At 45.9% G+C, this 21354-nt stretch overlaps 1 protein-coding gene across 2 annotated transcripts; it reads left to right on the top strand.

Annotated features, from left to right (window-relative positions):
• On the top strand, positions 1-18014 carry YTHDF2 (YTH N6-methyladenosine RNA binding protein F2). 2 transcript variants are annotated; one of them, XM_083879438.1, is made up of 5 exons: positions 1-84; positions 450-474; positions 760-839; positions 4846-6411; positions 17066-18014. In XM_083879438.1, exons 1-5 carry the CDS (start codon positions 58-60, stop codon positions 17087-17089), a joined length of 1722 nt encoding a protein of 573 aa, XP_083735564.1. In that variant the 5' UTR covers positions 1-57; the 3' UTR covers positions 17090-18014. The 2 variants fall into 2 exon arrangements, with proteins under 2 accessions (XP_083735564.1, XP_083735565.1); XM_083879439.1 differs by lacking the exons at positions 1-84; positions 450-474 and adding an exon at positions 1575-1619 and having other exon boundaries at positions 777-839.
• Positions 18015-21354: the final 3340 nt, after the last annotated feature.

The raw sequence follows: 21354 nt of genomic DNA, 5'->3' as shown, positions 1-21354 counted from the left end.
CAAAGCGCCGCCGCCTCCCGCCCGGCCCCGCCCCGCCTGCAGCCCCGCCGCGGAGCCATGTCGGCTAGCAGCCTCCTGGAGCAGGTAGGAGTCTCCCGGCCGATACTGCGACGGCCCTGCCGGGCGAGGCCGCAGCTCTGGGCCTAACGGGGGTTGCGCCCCGGACCGGGCCGGCGGCCGACTGCGGCCTCACTCCTCTCCCGTTGCAGGGCCGCGCTCCATTGTGATGCGGCCGGGCCGGGCCTGTCCCCGCAAGGCTCGACCCCGCCGGTCCGGATCTCTCCCCTCCCGGGGCCGGGTCTGCCCCTGCCGGGCCTTGGCTTTCCCCGCCGCGACGGGTCTGTTTTACCCACGCCGGCTCTCTATCCTCCCCTCACACCGGGCCGGGTCTGTCCCTCTGACTCACCGCTCTCCTTCTTTCTCTCCCCATGTCGCCGCTGTCGTGCCAGAGACCCAAGGGCCAAGGCAACAAAGGTGAGATCGCGGGGGGCCGGGCGGGAGGATCCCGCCGCCGGGAGAGGGAGGGTCTCCCTAAAACTTACCAGGAGGGAAATAAACCCTGCGACCGGGCCTGGCATCTGGACTGGGGATCGTTTGCAGGGGATGTCTGCGGTGGGGAAGTGTCTGTGTGCCGCGGGCTGAGTGTGGTGTGTTAGAATTGGCAGACGTTCATTATATTCCAGGGTTTGGCTCGAAATACTTTAAGCTGATAATAATGTCATTGCATAGGTTTTTCTAACGCTACACATCTCTTCTCAGTGCAAAACGGCTCTGTGCACCAGAAGGATGGGTTGAATGATGATGACTTTGAGCCCTACCTGAGTCCCCAGGCCCGTCCGGTGAGTGCCTGCTGCAGGCAGGAGCAACAAGGTTTCCTGCTGCTCCAAGGGAGGGGAGTTTGACCTCCTTGTCTGTTCCCCATCTCCACTGATTTAATTTTGATGTTTGCCAGCTGCCTTAACTTATATCTTCTCCTACACCTGCATTTCTGCTGGTAGAAAGGATCAACTGCCCTTAGATTGTGGTGGGTGAGGTAAGAAGGTTTTTAGCAACTTTTTGAGGCTGTGAGAACTTCCTAGAGTTGGTCCAGCTCTCTCTTTTTTTTTTTTTTTTTTTTAGTATGTGACTGTCTCAAAGTCACCGTTTCTGCTCTTTTAGTTTTAGTGTTGTGCCTGTGTTGGTCTCTGGTTCTTTACACCATAGAGGTGTGCTGAGTTTGGTTGTGAAGTTCCTTCACATGAGGCTGCTGCACTTTTGGAGGATCAAGTCAACCTTCTTACCTCTACACCAAGTCAACTGATGATGCCTGTCAGGGGGATTTCTCTGTTGTTTTAAAAAAACAACAAACAAAACCGAAAACCAACCAAACCAACCCCCCCCGCCCCCAAACCCGGAGCCCACATGTGATACAAGTGTTGAGACTTTCTGAGAACTTTGGTTACAAGTTGAGCCAGAGAGTTTTGCAGTTTTGTAACCAGATCCTGGAAATCAAACTTGCAGTTACTTTTCCTCTTCACTTTCTCTTAGAATAACACCACTGTTAACTGGTGTTTGTTTTCCTTAATGAGCTGCAGGGGAGTGACACAGGACAGATGGAGTTCAGCTGATTAGATGTACAAGTGAGTACCATAGATAAACATCTGTAATAGCACTGGAGCAGTCAGTTTATTGTCTTGGCTTCTCTTTCCAGTTGTGATCAGTAAAAATAAGCTTTTCTGGTTTCCCCTTGCTGTATTTTTGCATATTTTTACTAGTCAGTACATTATGTTTTTTTCATGTAAACGTGATGCGTGTTTTATTGGAGCACAGGAACAGGTTTCTGTCTCAGTTGAGTTTTCAACAAGTATTTTCCTAGTTTGTGCTAAAGATCTGAGGATAAGTATTCTTTGTCTGTCAGCTGTTCATAATCTTTAGAATTCAGCCTCTCCTTCCAGACAACTCACTACATTCAGCCCCCTGAAAGGTTACAAGCCTAAATTCAGCCTTCATAGAGTGAGAGAACACTATTGTTTTCTCAAGTCTTGAATAAAAGCACTACTTTTCTTAGTAATTGTCATTTAGTGCTGTTTTTTTCTGTCTCAACTATCCTAATTCCCAGCTTTCTGAATATGGATATATTTTCTACAAATGCAGTTTTATTTAAGTTTCTTAAAGACAATGAGGGTTACTATAATTTTGCAGCAACATGATATTTTATTCTATTTTGCGTGTTTTGGTGAAGTATTTCTGGATCTTTAATTTCTTTTGGTGTGTCTCAGGCTAGTAAAAATTTATTTTAAAAATAAGGAAATGATTTGATACGCCCCAGGAGGCAGAAACCGAGCTGGGGCAAGGTGAAACTATCAAGTTAACTTGGAGTGGAACCTTTGAGTAACTCTTAGTTCCTTGTGCTGTGTTGCGGATCTATATTCTATAAAATAGAGTCCAAAATCTCTAGAGCTGGGTCTGAAGGGAGGCAAAAATACTCAGATATCCAAAGGTGCACCACTTTGCTGCAGAGGGGAAAGGGAGTTAGAAAAACTGCTCTGAATAATTGAATTAAATGAGTTTTAGAGTTGCTTCCTGAGATCTCCACAGCTTCTAAGGTAACCATGTTGTAAAGTTTCACTGCTCCTTGTTCCCCACCTGCTCTTTCAGGTATGATTGTTACTTGTTAGATCCCACAAGGTTACTGTGTATTTTAAAGCCCAGATACACAGTAAATGATTTTTCAACCCTTTAAAAACCAAAAGCTTAACAGCAAGGCTCACTCAGAACCCTGGTTCTGGTCTGAGGTGAAGAGGAAGAGTGATTTTTGGGAAATAACTGTGTGAAGAGTCTTAGTCATGGAGAGAATGAGAAGCTGGTGAAGTTTTATTTGCATGGTAATCAGCAAGTGTGTCAGTCTTGCCAGGGCGGGGGAGCAGGGTGAGGTGCTGTGTTTGATAACAAAGCAGTGTTGGAGATGTTCAGATGGAGAACAGCAGTGACTGTGTCCCAGATCTGCTCTGAGTTGCCTGTGCTCAACACTTGTTCTGCTCCCTCCTTACTACCTGTATGTGGCTGCTTAGTACTCCACAGGTCATAGCTTAATGCACCCTGTGTTAGTTATCTCAAAGTTGAACATAATTGACAAGTGAAAAGATAATGTGAGGAGACAAGAAGAAAGATTTTTATCTGATAGTGATGTGTTTCGAGTGGGCCTGTGGAGAGAAAATGTCTCTGCCTTGGGTTTAGGGACGAGCCAGCATGTTCCTATGTCTTTAAAACTGAGTTCAGGAGAAAAAAATGTTACTCTTATTGAGGCAATTAACTTAGGAAGTGACTTTGCTGGCTCAAAATAGTAATAGGAAGTTTTAAGTTTCATCTGTCTTACAAGTTAGTGTCAGTGTTGATGCATTTGGACATATTGAGTTCTGGGCAGGATTGAGTTCCTCAGTTAGTAAAACCCTGGATGAGAGTGGGGTTTTTTACTGATTTGCTTTTGGGAGACGTTTGTGAAAACAAAGGTTGAAGAGAGCATCTCTTGAGTTTTCAAGCAGTGCCCCAGAAATCTTCTCTGAACACATGGTGTTAAATAATCCTATTAATTTCTGTAAAGCTGGGGCTTGGTTAGCCCTAAACCTGTTGCTCTGCTGTAAGTAGAAGGTAAAGTGGCAAACCAGCTATTTCTGGAGGGTGCTAGACACTCCGAGACTCCCTGGATTTCATTGTGGCATAAAGTCCTCTGGGAGCTGTGCTTGGCACGTGAATACGTGATTCAGTGGAAAATGGACCAGGTCCTGCTGCAGGCCAAGCTTTTAGCTGGGAACTGAACATGCCTTTGATCTTGTCTTCTCCGGGCTGGTGTGTTAGGGGCTGGGCAGCATGAGGCTGCTGCTCAGAGGTTCAAATTACTCAGGATAATGTCCATTAGCAGGACTGAAACCACTCCCTGGAGGGGACCAGTGTTTGAATGGGAAATGACGGATATTTTTCATGTAAGCAAATGTTGGGGATGCCTGAGACTTCTCTAATTGTCAAATTAGGCATTTGTTTTTCGTAACCTAAAGGCTGCTTGGATGTTAAAAGGGAGATCAAGGCATGGAGCTGGGTTTTTTTTCCCCTCTCTGGATTTGAAACCTGCTTGTGCTGATGCTGTCACTGTGCTGGAAAAGGCTTCTATTGATTACTTCCCCCTTTCAGGTAATTTTCAGTGTGTGCCCACAGCACTGGAGAAGTTTGTGTTTTGAGGAAGAGGCCTTAAATCCCTGTTTGTTTGCAATTTCTTGGAATATTGTGAAGTAGGGAACTTTAAATTGTAGGAATAAAGCTGTTTTCATGGCTAGTAAGTTTAAGAAAAGCAATCAGGGACACCTGTGATTTTTCACAGTGTGTTTCCACTGGATCCTTTTCTTTCTTATTCCCCTTCTCTCTGCATTCTTTCCCCAAATCCTCCCTGGAACACCCTAATAAGGGTTAATTATGTTATATAGGCAGGAAAAACCCTTGTTGGACATAGCTACTAGCAGAAGATAATACTTGGATGCAAGATACTGGATTTTAAAGCCTGAGCAGGAGCTCTGAGGCTTCCCAGTGTCCAGTCCCACACCGTATGTCAGAAACACCAAACACTCCTCTCTTGGCATGGGAAGCTTTGTCTTTAACCCTTCTTAGCCTTTGTCTTTAACCTTTCTGGCAAAGGAAAAGATTTTAGAGCACTCGTAACAAAGGAAGTGTTCTAGGCTGGGCCTATTTATCTGCCCAGCCCTAAGGCAGGGAGGAGTGGGGCATGGGAAGTCTAAGCTGCCTTTATTCCTGGTCCCTTAAAATTGGTTCAACTCCTTCTAACAATTCAGTGCTTATGTTTTTGTGGTTTTCTTTCAGAATAATGCATACACTGCAATGTCTGATTCCTACTTACCAAGCTACTTCAGTCCCTCCATTGGATTCTCCTACTCCTTAGGCGAAGCTGCCTGGTCCACAGGGGGAGACCCCCCCATGCCCTACCTGACCTCGTATGGACAGCTGAGCAACGGGGAGCCTCACTTCCTCCCTGACGCCATGTTCGGGCAGCCAGGGGCCCTTGGCAGCACTCCATTCCTCGGGCAGCATGGCTTTAACTTCTTTCCAAGCGGGATTGACTTTTCAGCTTGGGGGAATAACAGTTCTCAGGGACAATCCACTCAAAGCTCTGGCTACAGCAGCAACTACGCTTATGCTCCCAGCTCACTGGGAGGGGCCATGATCGATGGACAGTCGGCCTTTGCCAGTGAGACTCTGAACAAGGCTCCTGGCATGAACACCATCGACCAGGGCATGGCAGCCCTCAAGCTGGGCAGCACGGACATGGCGAGCAGTGTCCCAAAAGTCGTCGGCTCTGCCGTGGGAAGTGGGTCTATCACCAGTAATATTGTGACATCGAACAGTTTGCCTCCGCCAACGCTTGCACCACCAAAGCCGACCTCGTGGGCTGACATTGCCAGTAAACCCGCCAAGCAGCAGCCCAAGCTGAAGACCAAGAATGGCATTGCAGGGTCAAGTCTTCCACCACCTCCCATAAAACATAACATGGACATTGGAACTTGGGATAACAAAGGGCCAGTGGCAAAAGCCTCATCACAGGCCTTGGTCCAGAATCTTGCTCAGCAGCCAGCGCAGGTGTCTCCACAGCCCATGGGCCAGCAGATCAGTAGTAGCCCACCGGTGACCCAGGCTCTGGGTGGGCAGCAACCACAGGCGCTGCCACCGCCAGCCCCGCTGCCTGTGCCACCAGCCCAGCCCACCCGCTGGGTCCCCCCTCGGAATCGTGGCAACGGCTTCAGCCAGAATGGAGTGGACGGTAATGGAGTGGGACAGGCTCAGGCCGGTTCTGGTTCTCCTTCAGAGCCACACCCAGTCTTGGAGAAGTTGAGATCTGTCAACAACTACAACCCCAAGGATTTTGACTGGAACCCAAAGCATGGGCGGGTTTTCATCATTAAGAGTTACTCTGAGGACGATATCCACCGTTCCATTAAATACAACATCTGGTGCAGTACGGAGCATGGCAACAAGAGACTGGATGCAGCCTACCGCTCCCTGAATGGGAAGGGCCCCGTATACTTACTGTTCAGTGTCAACGGTAGTGGTCACTTCTGCGGTGTAGCAGAAATGAAATCTGCTGTGGACTATAACACCTGTGCAGGTGTGTGGTCCCAGGACAAATGGAAGGGACGTTTTGATGTCAGGTGGATTTTTGTGAAGGACGTTCCCAACAGCCAGCTGCGACACATCCGCCTAGAGAACAATGAGAATAAACCAGTCACCAACTCCAGGGACACTCAGGAGGTGCCTCTGGAAAAGGCTAAGCAGGTGTTGAAAATCATTGCCACCTACAAGCACACCACTTCCATCTTTGATGACTTCTCACACTATGAGAAACGCCAAGAGGAGGAGGAAAATGTTAAAAAGGTAGCATGTTTGTGTGTATTGTCTGAGTTCTGCAGGGCAGGAGGTGGTGAGGGCTGCCTTGCACCGGACAAACTCTGGGGTGCAAAGGGGTGGACTTGCGGGCATTAGCCTGCTTTTTGGCAATCTGCCTCCTCGTACCTGGAACCCACACCAAAATAGTAGCCTCTCTTTGTGGGAGAATATGTCCAGAGAAGCCACCAAGGTGATTAGAGGGATAGAGCACCTCTCCTGTGTGGAAAGGCTGAGAGAATTGGGATTGTTCAGCCAGGAGAAGAGAAGGCTTTGGGGTGACCTGATTGTGGCCTTCTAGTGCCTGACGAGAGCCAACAAAAAGATGGAGAGAGACTATTTACAAGGGCCTGGAGAGGCAGGACAAGACGGAATGGCTTTAAATTGAGAGAATAGGTTTTGATTGGATATTAGGAGAAAAATGTTCCCTGTGAGGGTGGTGAGGCCCTGGCACAGGTTGCCTAGAAGAGCTGTGGCTGCCCCATCCCTGAATGTGTCCAAGGCCAGGTTGGATGGGGCTTGGAGCTGCCAGGTCTAGCAGAAGGTGTCCCTGCCCATGGCAGGGAGTTAGAATTAGAGGATCTTTTAACATCCTTTCCAACCCAAACCATTCCATGATTCTATGAAATGGGTGCCAGCACTTGGCAGAGCAGGGTGAGGAGCTTTGCCCAGGCTCTGCCCGTGATTGACTGTGTGTTGGTTATGCTGAATCTCAGCCTTTGCCAAGTGCTGTGATGTAAACCAAATGTATTTCTGTGCCCTTATCAGCTCCCAGATCACAGCAGTTTGAAGTTGGAGACCATCAGGGCATTTCAGAAGTTGTTAGAAACCAGAGCTGGGTCTTAGAACGGCTGCTAATCCACCCCCTGGCCACAGTGGGGTCAGCATGACAGATGTCTCCCTCCACTTGTAAAACCTCCAGGAGCAGCAGTTCCTGTCCCTCTCCAGGCAATCTGTCCCTCTCCTTAATTATCCTTCCTGTAAGGAGGCTTTGTCTAATTCCCAACCTAAATCTCCCTCACTGCGATTGAAGTCTGTGACTGCTTGTCCTATGGACACAGTTTTTGTGTTCCTCGTTGCTCTGGGGCCATGGTGGGCTGTCACCTGCACGGCACTGCCAGTAGTGTGGCATGTGAGCTGAGCTCACAACTTGCCTTACAGCTGCTCTCAAATCCTCCTGTCATCATCTACTCTTTAATGATGCATTCATTGAAAATCCTGCCCCAAATTCAGGAACCAGTGGGCTTTGAATCTTACTTGGGTTCAGCTGTAGTAAAGTCACCTGGGGCTGCTCTTCCCCTCAATATGGGTCTGGCTTACGTTTGATCAAAATGATAATTAAAAAATTAGCATTAGCACAGATGGCTGGGAGTTTGCCAAGTTTCCTGATGATCTCTTTAGTTTGAGCAATGGGGAATTTTTCACCCAAGACTTGAAGAACAGAACCAGGAGCTGCAGCTGCTCACTGTGACAGTGAATGCAGTTTTTAATTTTTTATATCTATTTTACATGGAGCATCATATAAATAAAAACTCTTAAGCGCAAAGGTGGTCACTTGTAGTAATTGGAGAAAGTCTATAAGGGAGGAATAATAAATGGCAAGGTGTGAAGTTATAAACTGGTATTTTGTGAGGACCTGATTGTTTCATGTAATTTCACCTCCTAGAACTGTTTCGCTTGTTACCTGGCTTTTATCTTCCCTGTGGGTGTGGTGAGACTCTGGCCCAGGTTGGCCCAGGGAGGCTGTTGCTGCCCCATCTGTGGAAGTGTTCAAGGCCAGACTGGATCGAGCTTGGAGCACCCTTGTCTAGTGGAAGGTGTGCTTGCCCATGGCAGGGGGTGGAGCAGGATGATCTGTAAAGTTCTTTCTAGCCTAAATCATTATGGGATTCTGCGATCCTCTCCAGACCTGACTTCAGGGAACAACAGTTAGCATTGTTAGGGAGCCAGACCTTGGCATAGTGGGAGAATGCAGGCAAAGGGGGAGAATGCTTCTTAAGGACAGGGGGATGGATGGATGAATGGATGGATCAAAAGAGTTAATACTAAGTACAGGTAAGTAGGAGGAGGAGAAGAGAGGAGAAGGCTTTGGGAAAACCACACAGAATAATGGGCTCTTCTTCAGGGAAGTTGCTGTGTTTGCTGTGTAAAGTCTGAAAATCAGGAATATACTAGAAATGAGACTTAATAGTTTTCTTAAAACTGTAAACCATCTTTATTCATCTTCCCAGTTGCATTTTGAAGTCTCCTCCCCTTGCTTGCTTCTTGAGACATGCTGGTGTGGAGAGTTGAAAGCAGCAGCAATAGTCTGAGCACCAGCACTGCCTTTCTGAAGCATATTCTAGTGGATGCAGCAGCAATTGATTAGGAAAGCACTCTCTCTCTGCGAAGGAACTTAGTCATAGGTCTTTGGAATTCACAGAGGAGAAGGGACTTGTGTAAACACAATTGGTGTTTTGCTATTTACTCACCCGGGCCCCTGTAACATCCAGCACGGAGGATGTGACTCTCTGAGCCTTGGTCATTCTTACAGCAACAGTTTGACCTCCTCAGTCACTCACTGACTCAGCCTGGAATGTGGTTAAGATTTCTGTAGCTTCTCTTTCACGGCTTCATTGAGGATCAGTTATTTTTGCTGACGGAGGTAATTGCTGGAGTGATTCCTGCCATGGGACTAGAGGTGCCAAAAAGCCCAAACCATGCTCTGTCTGCTTGAAGCATCTCAAGTGATCACCTGAATTAGAAAATATGTATGAGGAACCAGAGTTGAAGCAGTGGAAAGTTAAAACACTGCTCTGGCAGCAGCTCCCTTGCCTACTTTTTATGCTGCTTTGTGCTGGGGAAGTCCCATTGTTCCCAGCTCTTTTGTCTCTCCCACGGTGTGAGATGTTGATGTTCTGCAGTTATGTTCCTTGAAGCTTAATGTTTGAAGATTTGGCTTGTTTTGAACTTCTCCCAAGCTGAAATTGTTTCACTCAGCTTCAACTTGCCCAAATCTTAGTTTCATTTGCAGTTTGATTCCTGCTTGCTGCCTGAGCAGGTGGATGATCTCTTGTGAAAGTCTGGGAACTCTTGAATATTCTTTTATACTTCTCAATGGTAGTAATTTCTTCATAATCCCCTAAAGCAGGTCCAAGAAATTATATGAAAAATGGACAGTGTTTATGCTGTTTCCATTGTCCAGTGAAGGAGAGGAGTGGGTAGTTAGTTCAATCTTGAAAACACTGAAATAATCCTCTTTTTTTTCCTTTCCTGTTGCCTGTACCCATCCTGTTCCTCATGAGCTAATTCCCATTCCTTTTGTGTTGCTTTGCTCTACTGATTCAGTTTTTAAAAAGATTTGAATATTCTCCTGACCCAAAATGGTGGAGCTGACTTGTAATGCAATCCTGCCCAGAGCAGTCTTGAAACCCAGAACAGCTGTTTTTATTGGAGAGCTTGTCATTGACTTCTTCCATGTAAGAATTATTTTTTCTTTGCTTTAAACAACCAAAACAACAACACAAATCTCTGCCCCATGGTCACACACCTGGATTTCTAGGAATGCTGCAGTGGCCTTGGTGTAAAGATCTCCCATAATGATCTGCTTGGTGTGAAAGGTTGACAGCTTGTGTTTTGTGAAAACACCGTCAGTGGAAACTCTAAGGAAGTTTATTTTGGTTCTTTCTGCCTGCCCAGGCTTGAGATATTTGGCTACTCACACTTTCCAGGAATTTTAGGAAGGCTATCTCATGAAAACCAGTCCCATATAGAGTGCTTAGTGGTCAGGTTTGTGGCTGAGAACAGACATTTTTTTGCTGGGACTTTAAGTGTTGAGTCAGGCTGAGCTGTGCAGGATAGGGAGGGCTTTGGTGGGGTTTGCCATGCTGAGGATCAGCCTCAAAACACAAAGGTGGGATTGGCCAGATTGGATCTGTTATTTCTGGAATTGTGCTGCTTTGTGCCTCATCTGATGCTGTCTGCTGGTTGAAGGAGTATTAATAGTGTGCTGCAAGTGTCACTGCCTCCTTGGAACATGTGATTTAAGGGAAAACTGAGGGGTGTTGTATGAGCCTATTTGAAATGGACAGGCTATTTCACAGTCAGTGGAATACATTAATGCTTTCTGATGGATTTTACAAAGCTCTCTTTTTCTTCCCAATTTGTAATCTCAGAGAGGAGGAGAGAGAATATTCCCTATAGGGTGGACCAGCACTCTTTCCTCCTGCTGATAAGAGTTGTCCTGGAGAGGGCTGCATTTGCTTTGGCTTTACCATATTCCACAGGACAGTATTTCTGACTAGAAGATGCAATTCCTGGATATTCAATATCCAGACAAAGCCAACTGTTCTCTGTGGCAGCAAAGGAACACTCCTTCCACTCACACAGTTCCTTTCATTCAGTGATCCCAGGGCTATTTGCTGTTTTCTGCTCCAAATCCTGGCCATAGTGAAATTAATTGATTGATGCACCAGGACAGAATTTCCGCTGTGCTGTTCAGCAATGCACATGGTTTCAGTTTATTTCCAGGCTGTTTAAATCCTGTAGGTCCGTGTCCATGCTTGTATATTGGCCCAGGAATGGAGGAAACAAACCATCCTGCTTATATCAGTGGCTTGGCACTGGCTGTTTGTAAGGAGTACTTTGTGCTTATGATATTTTTAAGCCAGCCCTTAACGCTCACAGATTTTTGCTTGAGTTCTAGCTGTGTCTAAAGACAGGAGAAAACTGGAGGGAAGACTTAGATCTGTCTGATGCTCTAATCCGCATTTTCTGCTGTGAGACGGGGACTGTGTTTCCTCATCCCTAAAACAGGAGCAGCTGGGAGCCTTTTCACTGCAACTGAAGTGGAATCAGAGCAGCGGAAGAGCAAACCACTTGCACTTGCCTTGTAGTCCTGTCTCTCACTATTAGTATTGTGTTAGAAGTCTTTAAAATAATATTTTAATGTAATGTTTGTTAATATTAGAGAATAATATTTAAAGTTGACTTGTTGATGTTGGTTTAAGGGCCTGTTGAGGTGCACTGTTTAAATTTTTTAAATTGTTTTATCCCTGGCAATGGCAGAGGGTTGGAACTAGAAGATTTATAAGGTTCTTTCCAACTCAGACCATTCTAGGATTCAAGGACAGGGATTGGTGTTGGGCCAGCCAGAGAGTGCAGGCCATCTGCAATGGGGTTTCTCACGTCTTAGAGGTATGGCCTCGAGCAGAGGGAGTTTATTCCTTCTCGTGAACTTGTTCCTAATGTACTTCTTGCTCTCGCAGTGTGGACAAAGCTTTGTATCCCCTCGCTCCAGGTTATCTCAGTTGGATGATTTCAGCTCTGAGCTGCAGAACACCCTGAACCAATTGTTCTTATAAATATGTTAATTGAATTGATTATGAACATATTAATGACTTCAAACGAATGTCTTAAAATTAAAAATACAGATTTTTTTTTCCCTTTAGCAGATGAATTAAAATGGGAGAATGACCCTAAACTGAAGCAGGATAGATTTAGATTAGATATTAGGGAGAAATTATTTTCTGTAAGGGTGTTGAGGTCCTGGCAGGGGTTGCCCAGAGAAGCTGTGGCTGCCCCTGGATCCCTGCAAGTGTCCCAAGGCCAGGCTGGATGGGGCTTGGAGCTGCCTGGTCTAGTGGAAGGTGTCTCTGTCCATGGCAAGGAGTGGAATGGGGTGGGCTTTCACGTCCCTTCCAACCCAAACCAGTCTGTGGTTCTGTGATAAAATGTATGTTTATGGCTGGCAAATTCCCTAGAAACACTGTGGAGGGCTTGGAATGCAGAAGGGAGTGCCTGAGGTGTAAGAAGCAGTGATTGCTTTGGTTTTTTTCCTCTTATTTTTTCCTCCAAGAGTTCTGGATAACTTGCTGCCACCAAGGTTAAGAGCTGCTGACACAGGTATGTGTTTTGGGTTATTTTATTAACATCTGCTTCCCCAGAAAATGTACTTGTCTTTCAAGCAAATCTCTTTGCCGGCTGTTTCATTCAGTGAAACTCCCAGGGCATGGTCTAGTTCAGTTCCCTGGATTTTTCCCTAGTGCAGAAGTACAGTGGGTCATAAGACATTGCTGAAAACCAATTAGGATCCCAGAAAAACATTTGAAGCTCATTGATCTGTGGGCAGTCCATCAAGAACAGCTCCATGCACAGTGTTCTTTCCTTGTTCTTACTGAAACTGTAATTCTGCACCAGCTTTTTGCCTGAAGGAAGCTGCTTTCTTCTTTAATGTCTCAGGTTCATGAAGCTCCTTGTTTTGTGCTGTGTAGTCATTCTCACTGCAATTAGTCCTCTCATTTTCCTGCATGTTCTGGTTTGTACCTGGTAATAATTGTGCTGTCTTATGGCTTTGTGAGTTAATAACTAATTCCTTAGTGGTGCAAACCGCTGGAGGCTTGGCAGCCAGAACAGTGCCAGTGCCCTGCTTTACCACAGCACTTCCGAGGGAAGTCCCTGTTTAAACAAGGATGGTCATTAGCCAAACTGATGGCCAGGGTAGAGAGTTGTTTGTAGCTCATTCCAGTGACTAGTGCCCAGTATGAGCCTTTTTAATAGTCATATAAGTCATATAACAATGTGTTTGAGCAGTTAATAATGAACCATTTGGGGTTTGTGCAAAAACTTGGAAATTTATGGTTCTTTATAATTAGCTTTTTTTTTTTTTTTTTTTTTTTTTTTTTTTTTTTTTTCTCAAAAGCAGACTGCAGAGCTGCTTTTTTGTGCGGTTAACTACAGAGCTATTGTAATGTAATCCCAGTTTGGAAGACTTAGATAGAATCAACCTAAAACTCTTGCCTTTTGTTTCTAATCTTGGATCTTGGGGGGGAAAGGAAACCACACTCTTTAGTTTCTTTCTCTGTATCTGTGCACAGTGGGGGAAAGCTCTGCTCTCTCCATCTGAGCTCTGTTATTTATGGTACCATCTGTAAAATACCTTCAGAGAATTTCCCATCATCATCTCAAAATTAAGAAAATCAAGAAGCCCTGATCATCAGCCTTTTGGCTGCTGTAGCCTGATTTGGAGTTCAGCTGATTCCAGAGCCATGTTCTTGGTACACTTAGAGGAAAAAAGATGAAATACAAAACTCTGTTCCAGTGAATGTGGCTTTGTGTTCCCTTTCAAGTGGCTGTAAAATGATGGGACTCCCATGCTATAGGGAATGTTGGCTCTTTTACTTGAGCTTGTGAATTCAGCTCTTCATGGCTGTCAGAAACAGGCAAATAGATCTCTTGTCCTCTCATAATGCAGAATATTGTAGTGTGTTTTTCTTGTAGCATGAAGTGTCTTTTCTGTCTTATTTGGAGGTGGTGTTTAAACCTCAAATACCGGGACAGCTGCAGTGGGTCAGATCAAAGTCTGTGATCAGTGTGTCTCATGTGGCTGCAGGAGCTGCACATCAGCTGGCCAGAGAGAGAGACATTGCTTGGGTATCCCTGCTCTCCGTTTCCAGTTAGAAAATCCTATGTGCAGCTGGCAATAACACGGTTGAGGGCAAACACCTGTGAGGACAGTACAGGCTCGTATCCATCTCTGAAGTTTTCCTTCCCTTGAACAATATGTGGCTTTGGAATTTACATAACCCTGAGGATGTATCTTTGCCTTTATCAGTTCATTATTTTTCTGTCCAAGATCTCAGTGCACTCCTTGAGCATCCACAGAATCTCCAGTTCTTCAGCTAAATTATGTATTGTGTGGGGAAATGTGTCCTTTTGGTTTGCTTTGAGTCTTCCTCATGATTCCCTCTTGTTCTTGTATGAGAAAATTATTTCACTGTCTCTCTGTGCTTACTCTTCCTTTCCGGTCATCTGTCTTCCAGGTAGAGAGTTAGAACACAGTGGCTGTGCAGATAGAAATGCTTCTGTCCCTTGCTCATCCCTGTTTTTATTTGACCCTTTTCCAGTTCTGCTCCATGCCTGTGGAGGTGGAGAGGAGCCTGCCCCTGGCAAGATGAGATTTCAGCTCTCTTCCAACCCAAACTAGTTGATTCTGTGGTTTCGGATCAGGGATCCACCTCATTCCATATCCAGCCACCTTCCCTCCATTCTTCTCTGGCTTGCTCCTTGCAGGTAGCCCCTTTCTTGAAGGGGAATGTGGACCTTTTGGGGACCCCCTTCTCCAGTCCCAGTTTACAGCACGTTTGGAGTGAAGATACTTGCTTTGCTGCCCTCCCTAGCTTGACGACATGGGGGACACCTGCTCTAGCCTCTGTTGCGACACACTGGTATTTAAGGGGAGATTTTTCCTGGGGTTGGCTCCTTATTAGCTACATGCCAGCCTTGGGAGCAGCATTACCTTCTCCACAGGAAGAGGTGCTTGATTGGGGTCCAGCTGCTCAGCTAACTGGGTGATCTGTGCAGCAGGTCCCTTGGCCACTGGCCCAGAACAGGACACTGGCCCTGGAGATGCATAGGAGATGATTGAACATGGCAGCCAGCTTATCCCATGTCTGCATTTGAGAAGTGGTGGCATTAGCTCAGGCAGTTGCAGCGGCTTCCCAAAGGGATGCGCAATGCTGCCATCTGTCCCTGTGTAAAGTAACATGCTGGCTGCTGAGCCAGGAATAGGGCTTGGCACCTTTCTTTGGATTTGTGGCTCTCCCTGCAGTGCTTGTTGTGCTTCACATTCAGACCTGGCTCTGATTCCCACCTGGGCATTTGGATTTTGCTGTGGTGCAGTGGGTTTTTTTGGCGATGAAAGCACCTGCAACAGACTTGGGCAGAGTTACAGGAAAAGAGGGGAATTAAATTTACTTATATTGGGTAACTATTCTTGTTGAGAATGTATGCCTTGGTCTGATCCTGTCCCCAGAAGGCAGCAGAGGATCATGCTGGCCTTGCCTCACATCCTGCAGAGGAATTGGAGGTGAAGCCTCCTTGGATGTGTGTCTGAGGCCAAAGCCAGTGGTGTTGTTCTGAGCTAGAGGCCAGGCCTCCCTTTTTGGGAAGGTTTCTGAGGATAGATGGCTGCACCTGTTGTCCCAGGATTGAAGCTGTTTGGGGATGGGCTCTCTCTGGATTTAGCAGTGGCAAAGGATGGTGTTTCCTGTAGCAGCCTGTGTGCTTGTGGCAGAGGTTGTGTGAGATGCCAAGATGGGAAGGTGCCTCTCATCACCAGGTTAGCATGGGGGACTCTGTTGCTGTCCTTATTTCAGGGAATACAACTCCAGGTACAGCAGCTGACATGCAGGGAAACATCCTGAGCTGAACCAAAGCAGCAGGTTCAGAGCCCTGACAGCATCTCCTCTCTGAGTGGAGAGGGAAAACCTGCTGTACCTGTGGGTACCTGCTGCAGTTATGGCTTTGCTGTGGGATGGACTTGGCACCTCTCGGACTGGCTGGGTGGTGATGGACTCACTCCACAGGAGCCAGGGCCCCACAGTGCATGTCATGCCCAGACTGCAGGGACCTGCCTGTCATCATGGAAGAGGCAAAGCCAGGAAGGAGCATCAGCTCAGGGCCCTCTGGCTGCTGACAGGTTTCATTTCTGAGGTTGTGTCTTACAGTCTGGGAATGACACTTTGAACACCTCATAACACCTTCGAACCTTTGAACACCTTTAGGGAAGTCTGGACCTGCTTCTGTGATAGCTTCTCTATTGAACCCAAACAGAACCCGGAAGAGATGGGCACAGGGTGCTGAGAACACCAGCCTTTGGTATCTGGGGGTATTTGATGCTGCACTGCCTTTTAGTTCTGGTGCAAGGGTTTGGACAGAGTGTTTCTGCAGAGCTGGGGGAACACCCAGGGCGATAGCAGCAGTTAGTGGGAAATTCCTATGAGGTTCTTGTTTTTCAAGTGAGATGCCATCAGGTAGTGTCAGGAGTATCAAGGGTGGTTTTCTGCTGGGTGCTGGGAGTGTTCCAGTCCTTGCAGACCCAGGCTGATGCCAGTGCTCCCTGTCAGTTGAGCTCCATCCAGCCTGCTTTGGTGCATACATGGGACTTCAGGTGGAGTTTTTTCATACACTCATGGAATGATTTGGGTTGGAAGGGACCTTAAAGACCATCTCATTCCAATGCAGACACACCATTCACTAGACCAGGTCCAGCCTGAACCTGGACACTTACAAGGATAAGGCAGCCACAGCTTCTCTGGGCAACTTGTGCCAGAGCCTCCTCACCCTCACAGGGAAGAATTTCTTCTCAAGATCCCACCTAGCCCTGCCCTCTGGCAGTGGGAAAGCCGTTCCCTTGTCCTGTCCCTCCAGGCCCTTGTCCAAAGTCCCTCTCCAGTTCTCTTGGAGCCCCTTTAGGTGCCAGAATGGGCCTCAGAGGTCTTCCCGGATGAACAACCCCAGCTCTTCCAGCCTGTCTCCAGAGCAGCAGGGCTCCAACCCTCAGAGCATTTCCGTGGCCCCCTCTGGACTTGCTCCAATATCTCCACATCCTTCTGATGTTGGAATCCCTGGAGCTGGATGAAGCTCTGCAAGTGATCAATCACCTGAAATGAGGAAAAAAAGGAGAACGAGGAGCCGTTTGACCTCAGCAATGTCGCATCTCTGCAATGACTAGATGCAGTAGCAGCACTTCTTTTGACAAGAACAGTGCTCTTTTCCTGGCTATGGGACAGGCTCAGTGGGAGAGCCATGTCTTGGATTGCTGATGTATAACAGTGGTGAGTAAAACTGCTCTCAGCTAATAGGATCTCTGTTATTTCTTTTGCAGGAACGTCAAGGCCGTGTCAAGTAAAGGGCCATTCCTCCACCACAGATTGCAGCAGAGATTGCATCCCAGCTGTCCTTCAGAAAGAGAAAGGAGCAAGAGTATCCCAGAGAGAATTAGGACTTTTTTTTTCTTAATTCCTTTGACTTCAAAAAGACTTTTGCAAACTTGCAGTTAAAAAAAAAAAATTGGAATATCAAAAGACATAGGACTAAAAAAACAAAAACTACAAAAAAAAATCCCTTCTAGGTAGAGTAGAGGTAAAACCTGTCCCCTTTCTTTTGGCTTTGGTTGTGATTTCAGAGCATACATTTTGTTTTTTGTCTTTTTACTATGGTTTTTGGATTTCAAGTCCATAAGTGGCGTATGCCTTTTATTTTTTCTCTAATTTTTAAATCCCACCATTTCCCCTCCTTCCACCCTGTTGCGCCTCCTTCCCTGGTTTTGACATTTGCACTTGGAACACTGAATTGTAACATCCACCATGCAAAGTGGAGTAACTTTATTTTTTTTCTTTCCCTGGGCTAGAAGAGAAGCTCTATGAGGAAGTCAGGGTTTTGGCCTAAGAAGAATTGAACAGAAAATTGTCCATAACTAAGAAGTTATGTCTTTAAAGTGGTTCATTTTTCTCTGACTCTTTGTTACACAAAAGTCAAATACTAGGAGTCCTAAGAAATGTTCTGTTCTTGTGCATTATATGGATTTAAAGATTAGGTCTGGATGAATTTGATTTTTTGAAAGCTGAGAACAGTGGTAAAAAAACTTTCTTGTTTACAGGAAAATTAATTTTGGACAATAAAAAGTCCAAACCAAACAAACCAAGGAAGAAATACTGTAAAATGTGTAGTGACTATGTTTCAGTTTCTTGTTAAGCCAATGAGGAATGGGCGTTGCCTTTTTTTTTTTCACCATTAATCACTTCTCAATAATAAATGTGAGATCCTGTTGAGCATCACTGTTGTCTCCTGCTCCCTTCCCCATGCTGTCAGCTCCTTGGATTCCAACTATTGGAAAAATACCTGAAAATAAGGAATGGAGATGTGACTTCTCCTTGGGTTTGAAGTAGATTGCTCTTACCTTGGCATCCCCAGCTCCCTCCTGGGGCTTGGCTTTTCCAAGCCCTTTGGGATTGTTGTGGCTCACTAGTGTGGCCTCATTCCAGGTGAGAGGCAGTGCCCACTTGGCCTTGCTCCCAGGGTTCCTTCCCATGTCATGGCTAAGTTAGGGATGATCCAGCTCCTTCCAGATGTGAGAAATGCAGACACATCATAGCCCGAATAACCTTCCCTGGGAAAACCACTCATTGTCAAGAAAATAATAAAAACCCCTCCCCCTTTCTCTCATCATGGACCCTGCTGCTCATTTTTGGTGCCCTCCACTTCTGTCCAGCAGTCCATTGCTCCAAGAGCTGACCAACTGCCCAGTGTGACAAGCGCTGCTCCGGAAATGTCGGGTGTCCTGGGGGCATGGCCAGGGTCAGGGCCCCCAAGTGCCCATGGACTAGCTGAAGGAACTTGTGTGTGATGGAATAAACCCTTATTGGCCATCTTTCCCCTCCTTTTGCAGTGGGGAAGGGGCTATGAGAGAGCTCTGAGTGCTGCAGAGATGGTGTAATTTAGGGCAGCCCAATGTCACTGGGAGAGTGAAGATGCAGTGAAGGGGAAGGTTAGTAGGTTATAAGAGGGGTTAGGTGGGGTCCTCCCAAAAAAGGGAGGATACAGCCCAAAAATACAAATAATTCTTGGATAGGAGTAACCAGACCTGTTGAATTCCCACTTGCCTTTAAAATCAGCACAGGCAGCAGATATGAAATCATTCCATGAACTTCCACCAATTTCATGACTGTTCCAAAAGTTTTCAATGTTAGAAATACCTGAGCTTGTTTTCCAGGCAAGCTGGGATTTAATGCTTTTCCTTTGTTTTATTTGATGCTTTTCCTCTCTCTGATTTTAGTAAGGAAATATTTTTCCAATTTTCCATCCTAATTGGAAATTTAGTATATTGTACAAACCGGGAATTGTCTAGAAAACCTTATTTTCTGGGAGGTATTGGGTTTGTTTTCCCTATCACTGCATAATCGAGGAAACTTCTGGGGCTGTGTTAGGCAGTGGCATGAGGGGAGAGCTGTGTTTATTTAATTTCATATTTTATTTTGTATTCCTTAAAAGATTTTATATTTTTTCTTCTATTTTCAAATTTTTTATTTTTAAATTTTTATTTTAAATTACTTTTAGATTTTTATTTTAATTTTTAATATTATTATTTAATGTTTTTATTTAGTATTTTTAATCTGTATTTATTTAATTTTTTATTATTTTTTATTCAATTTTATTTATCTTTATTTTATTTTTTCATGTTTTCTTTGTTCCTTTTTTTTCATACTCTTTCTTACCCAGAGTATGTGGAAGTTTGGATCTAGGGAAGAAAGAAGTTGAAAAATTACCTCAATGTCTGCTGGACGTCTGGATATAATTGAGAGCACAGTTAGCAAAAACCCTCTGTATTTTCTGCTAAATTAAAAAACCTGAACAGAGAAAGCTGTGAACACCGTGGTGCCATTTTTTTCCTTTTGGGTCTCATTCTACCCGTGTACATTATAACCAGCAGTAACTTGATGTCGAGATGTTTTTCAGAGGTAGCAGTAAAACTAAGTAGACATTTTATTTTGTTACTCTCTGAACCTCCTTTTTTATTAGCCAAGAAATCCAAAATTAAGCAAACAAACAAACAAACAAACAAAAAAACCCAAAAGAAACCCCCCCACAAACACCCTCCCCCCAAAAGCATGCAGAAAGAGAAAATATGCCCATATTATTTTAATAAAGATTAAATATTTACCTCTTAGAAAACCAGGGTCATTCAATTCTAATTGCCTGTGGTTCTGATGTGTTAGGTTAATAAGTTCATATAGTTTAAAATATCAAGAAGTAAATACGAATTTAAAAAAAATACAAATGCAAAAAAATAAGAAAAATATAAGTAACAAAAGGAGAACTATGAAATATGAAAAATAATATCAATCGATATACTATATATTATTACATGTTCCATATAATATGTAAAATATACCTAATATAATGTACGTGATATAATAGATAAATTGTAATGATTAATAGAAATATCAAAATAAGAAATAGAAGAAATATTGAAATATAGCCTAAAATGAAAGCTTTTTTGGTTTTGGCTTGGTTGGTGGCAGGGTTCTCGTAGTTGTTGTGGTTGGGGGTCTTTTGGGGCTTTTATTTTCGGGGATGTTTGGAAGGGGAATTTTGGCCACGTGCTTTTCTGCCTCCGCTCCCTGCCGCAGTGCTGCCACCGTGTGGACACAGACCGGTACTGCAGCCTCCCCCACCGAGGCGATCTGTAAGGCAATGCTGCCATCCTGTGGATAAAGATCGGTACTGCAGCCCCCCCCGAGCCGATCTGTAAGGCAATGCTGCCATCCTGTGGATAAAGATCGGTACTGCAGCTCCCCCCGAGCCGATCTGTAAGGCAATGCTGCCATCCTGTGGATAAGGATAGGTACTGCAGCTCTCCCCCCCCGTGCCCGTCCCGAGATCTGTGCGGCAGTGCTGCCATCGTGTGGACATACAGCGGTACTGCAATTCTCCGCCGTGCCGGTTCCCGAGGTGCGCAGCTGCCCCGGTCTCTAAGCTCACGGGCAGTGCTGGCGCCCGAGCGCCGAAAGATCACGGCCAAAAAGGCGGGACAAATGTGCAAGGACCCCGGACACGTGGCAGCTGGCTGCCTGCGCGCGACCTGGACCACTGAACCGCCCGGGAGCGATATTTTCCGCGGCGTACGCAAGTACGCGGACACGGGATGGGGGCTGAGCGGCCCCACGGCAGTGTTCGGGCAGTGGATGTAGTCAGGCGCCTGTGCGAGCAGCCGAGGGGGACATTTGGGGGGAGTGCCACAACCAAGATGGCGGCGCGGCACGCGGCGCGCGACCTTCTAAAAATGGCGGCGAAAAGGGCGGGTAATAGAGAGGACCCATATATGTCTATCTAACTGCCTGCACAAAACCCGGACCACGGCGCCTCCCGGAGACAATTTTTTGTAGCGTTTCGAGGTGTAGGAAAACGGGCTGTGGGTTGACCCGCGCTGCAGCTGGGTTCAGGTTAGTGGATTTAGTCAGGCGCCTGTGTTAGACAACGATGGGGGCCTTAAGTGTGCCACAAAAAAGATGGCGGCTCGACCGGAATTGGCTTCAGCCACAACTAAGATGGCGGCGGGGGAGGGGCGAAAGTGACGTAATGCTACTCGCATCCGAAAATAGCCGGGGGGTGACG

This window comes from Zosterops lateralis, assembly GCF_965231275.1.
Source record: "Zosterops lateralis genome assembly, chromosome: 28".
NCBI lineage: Eukaryota > Metazoa > Chordata > Aves > Passeriformes > Zosteropidae > Zosterops > Zosterops lateralis.
This window is presented reverse-complemented; position numbering and strand designations above follow the sequence as displayed.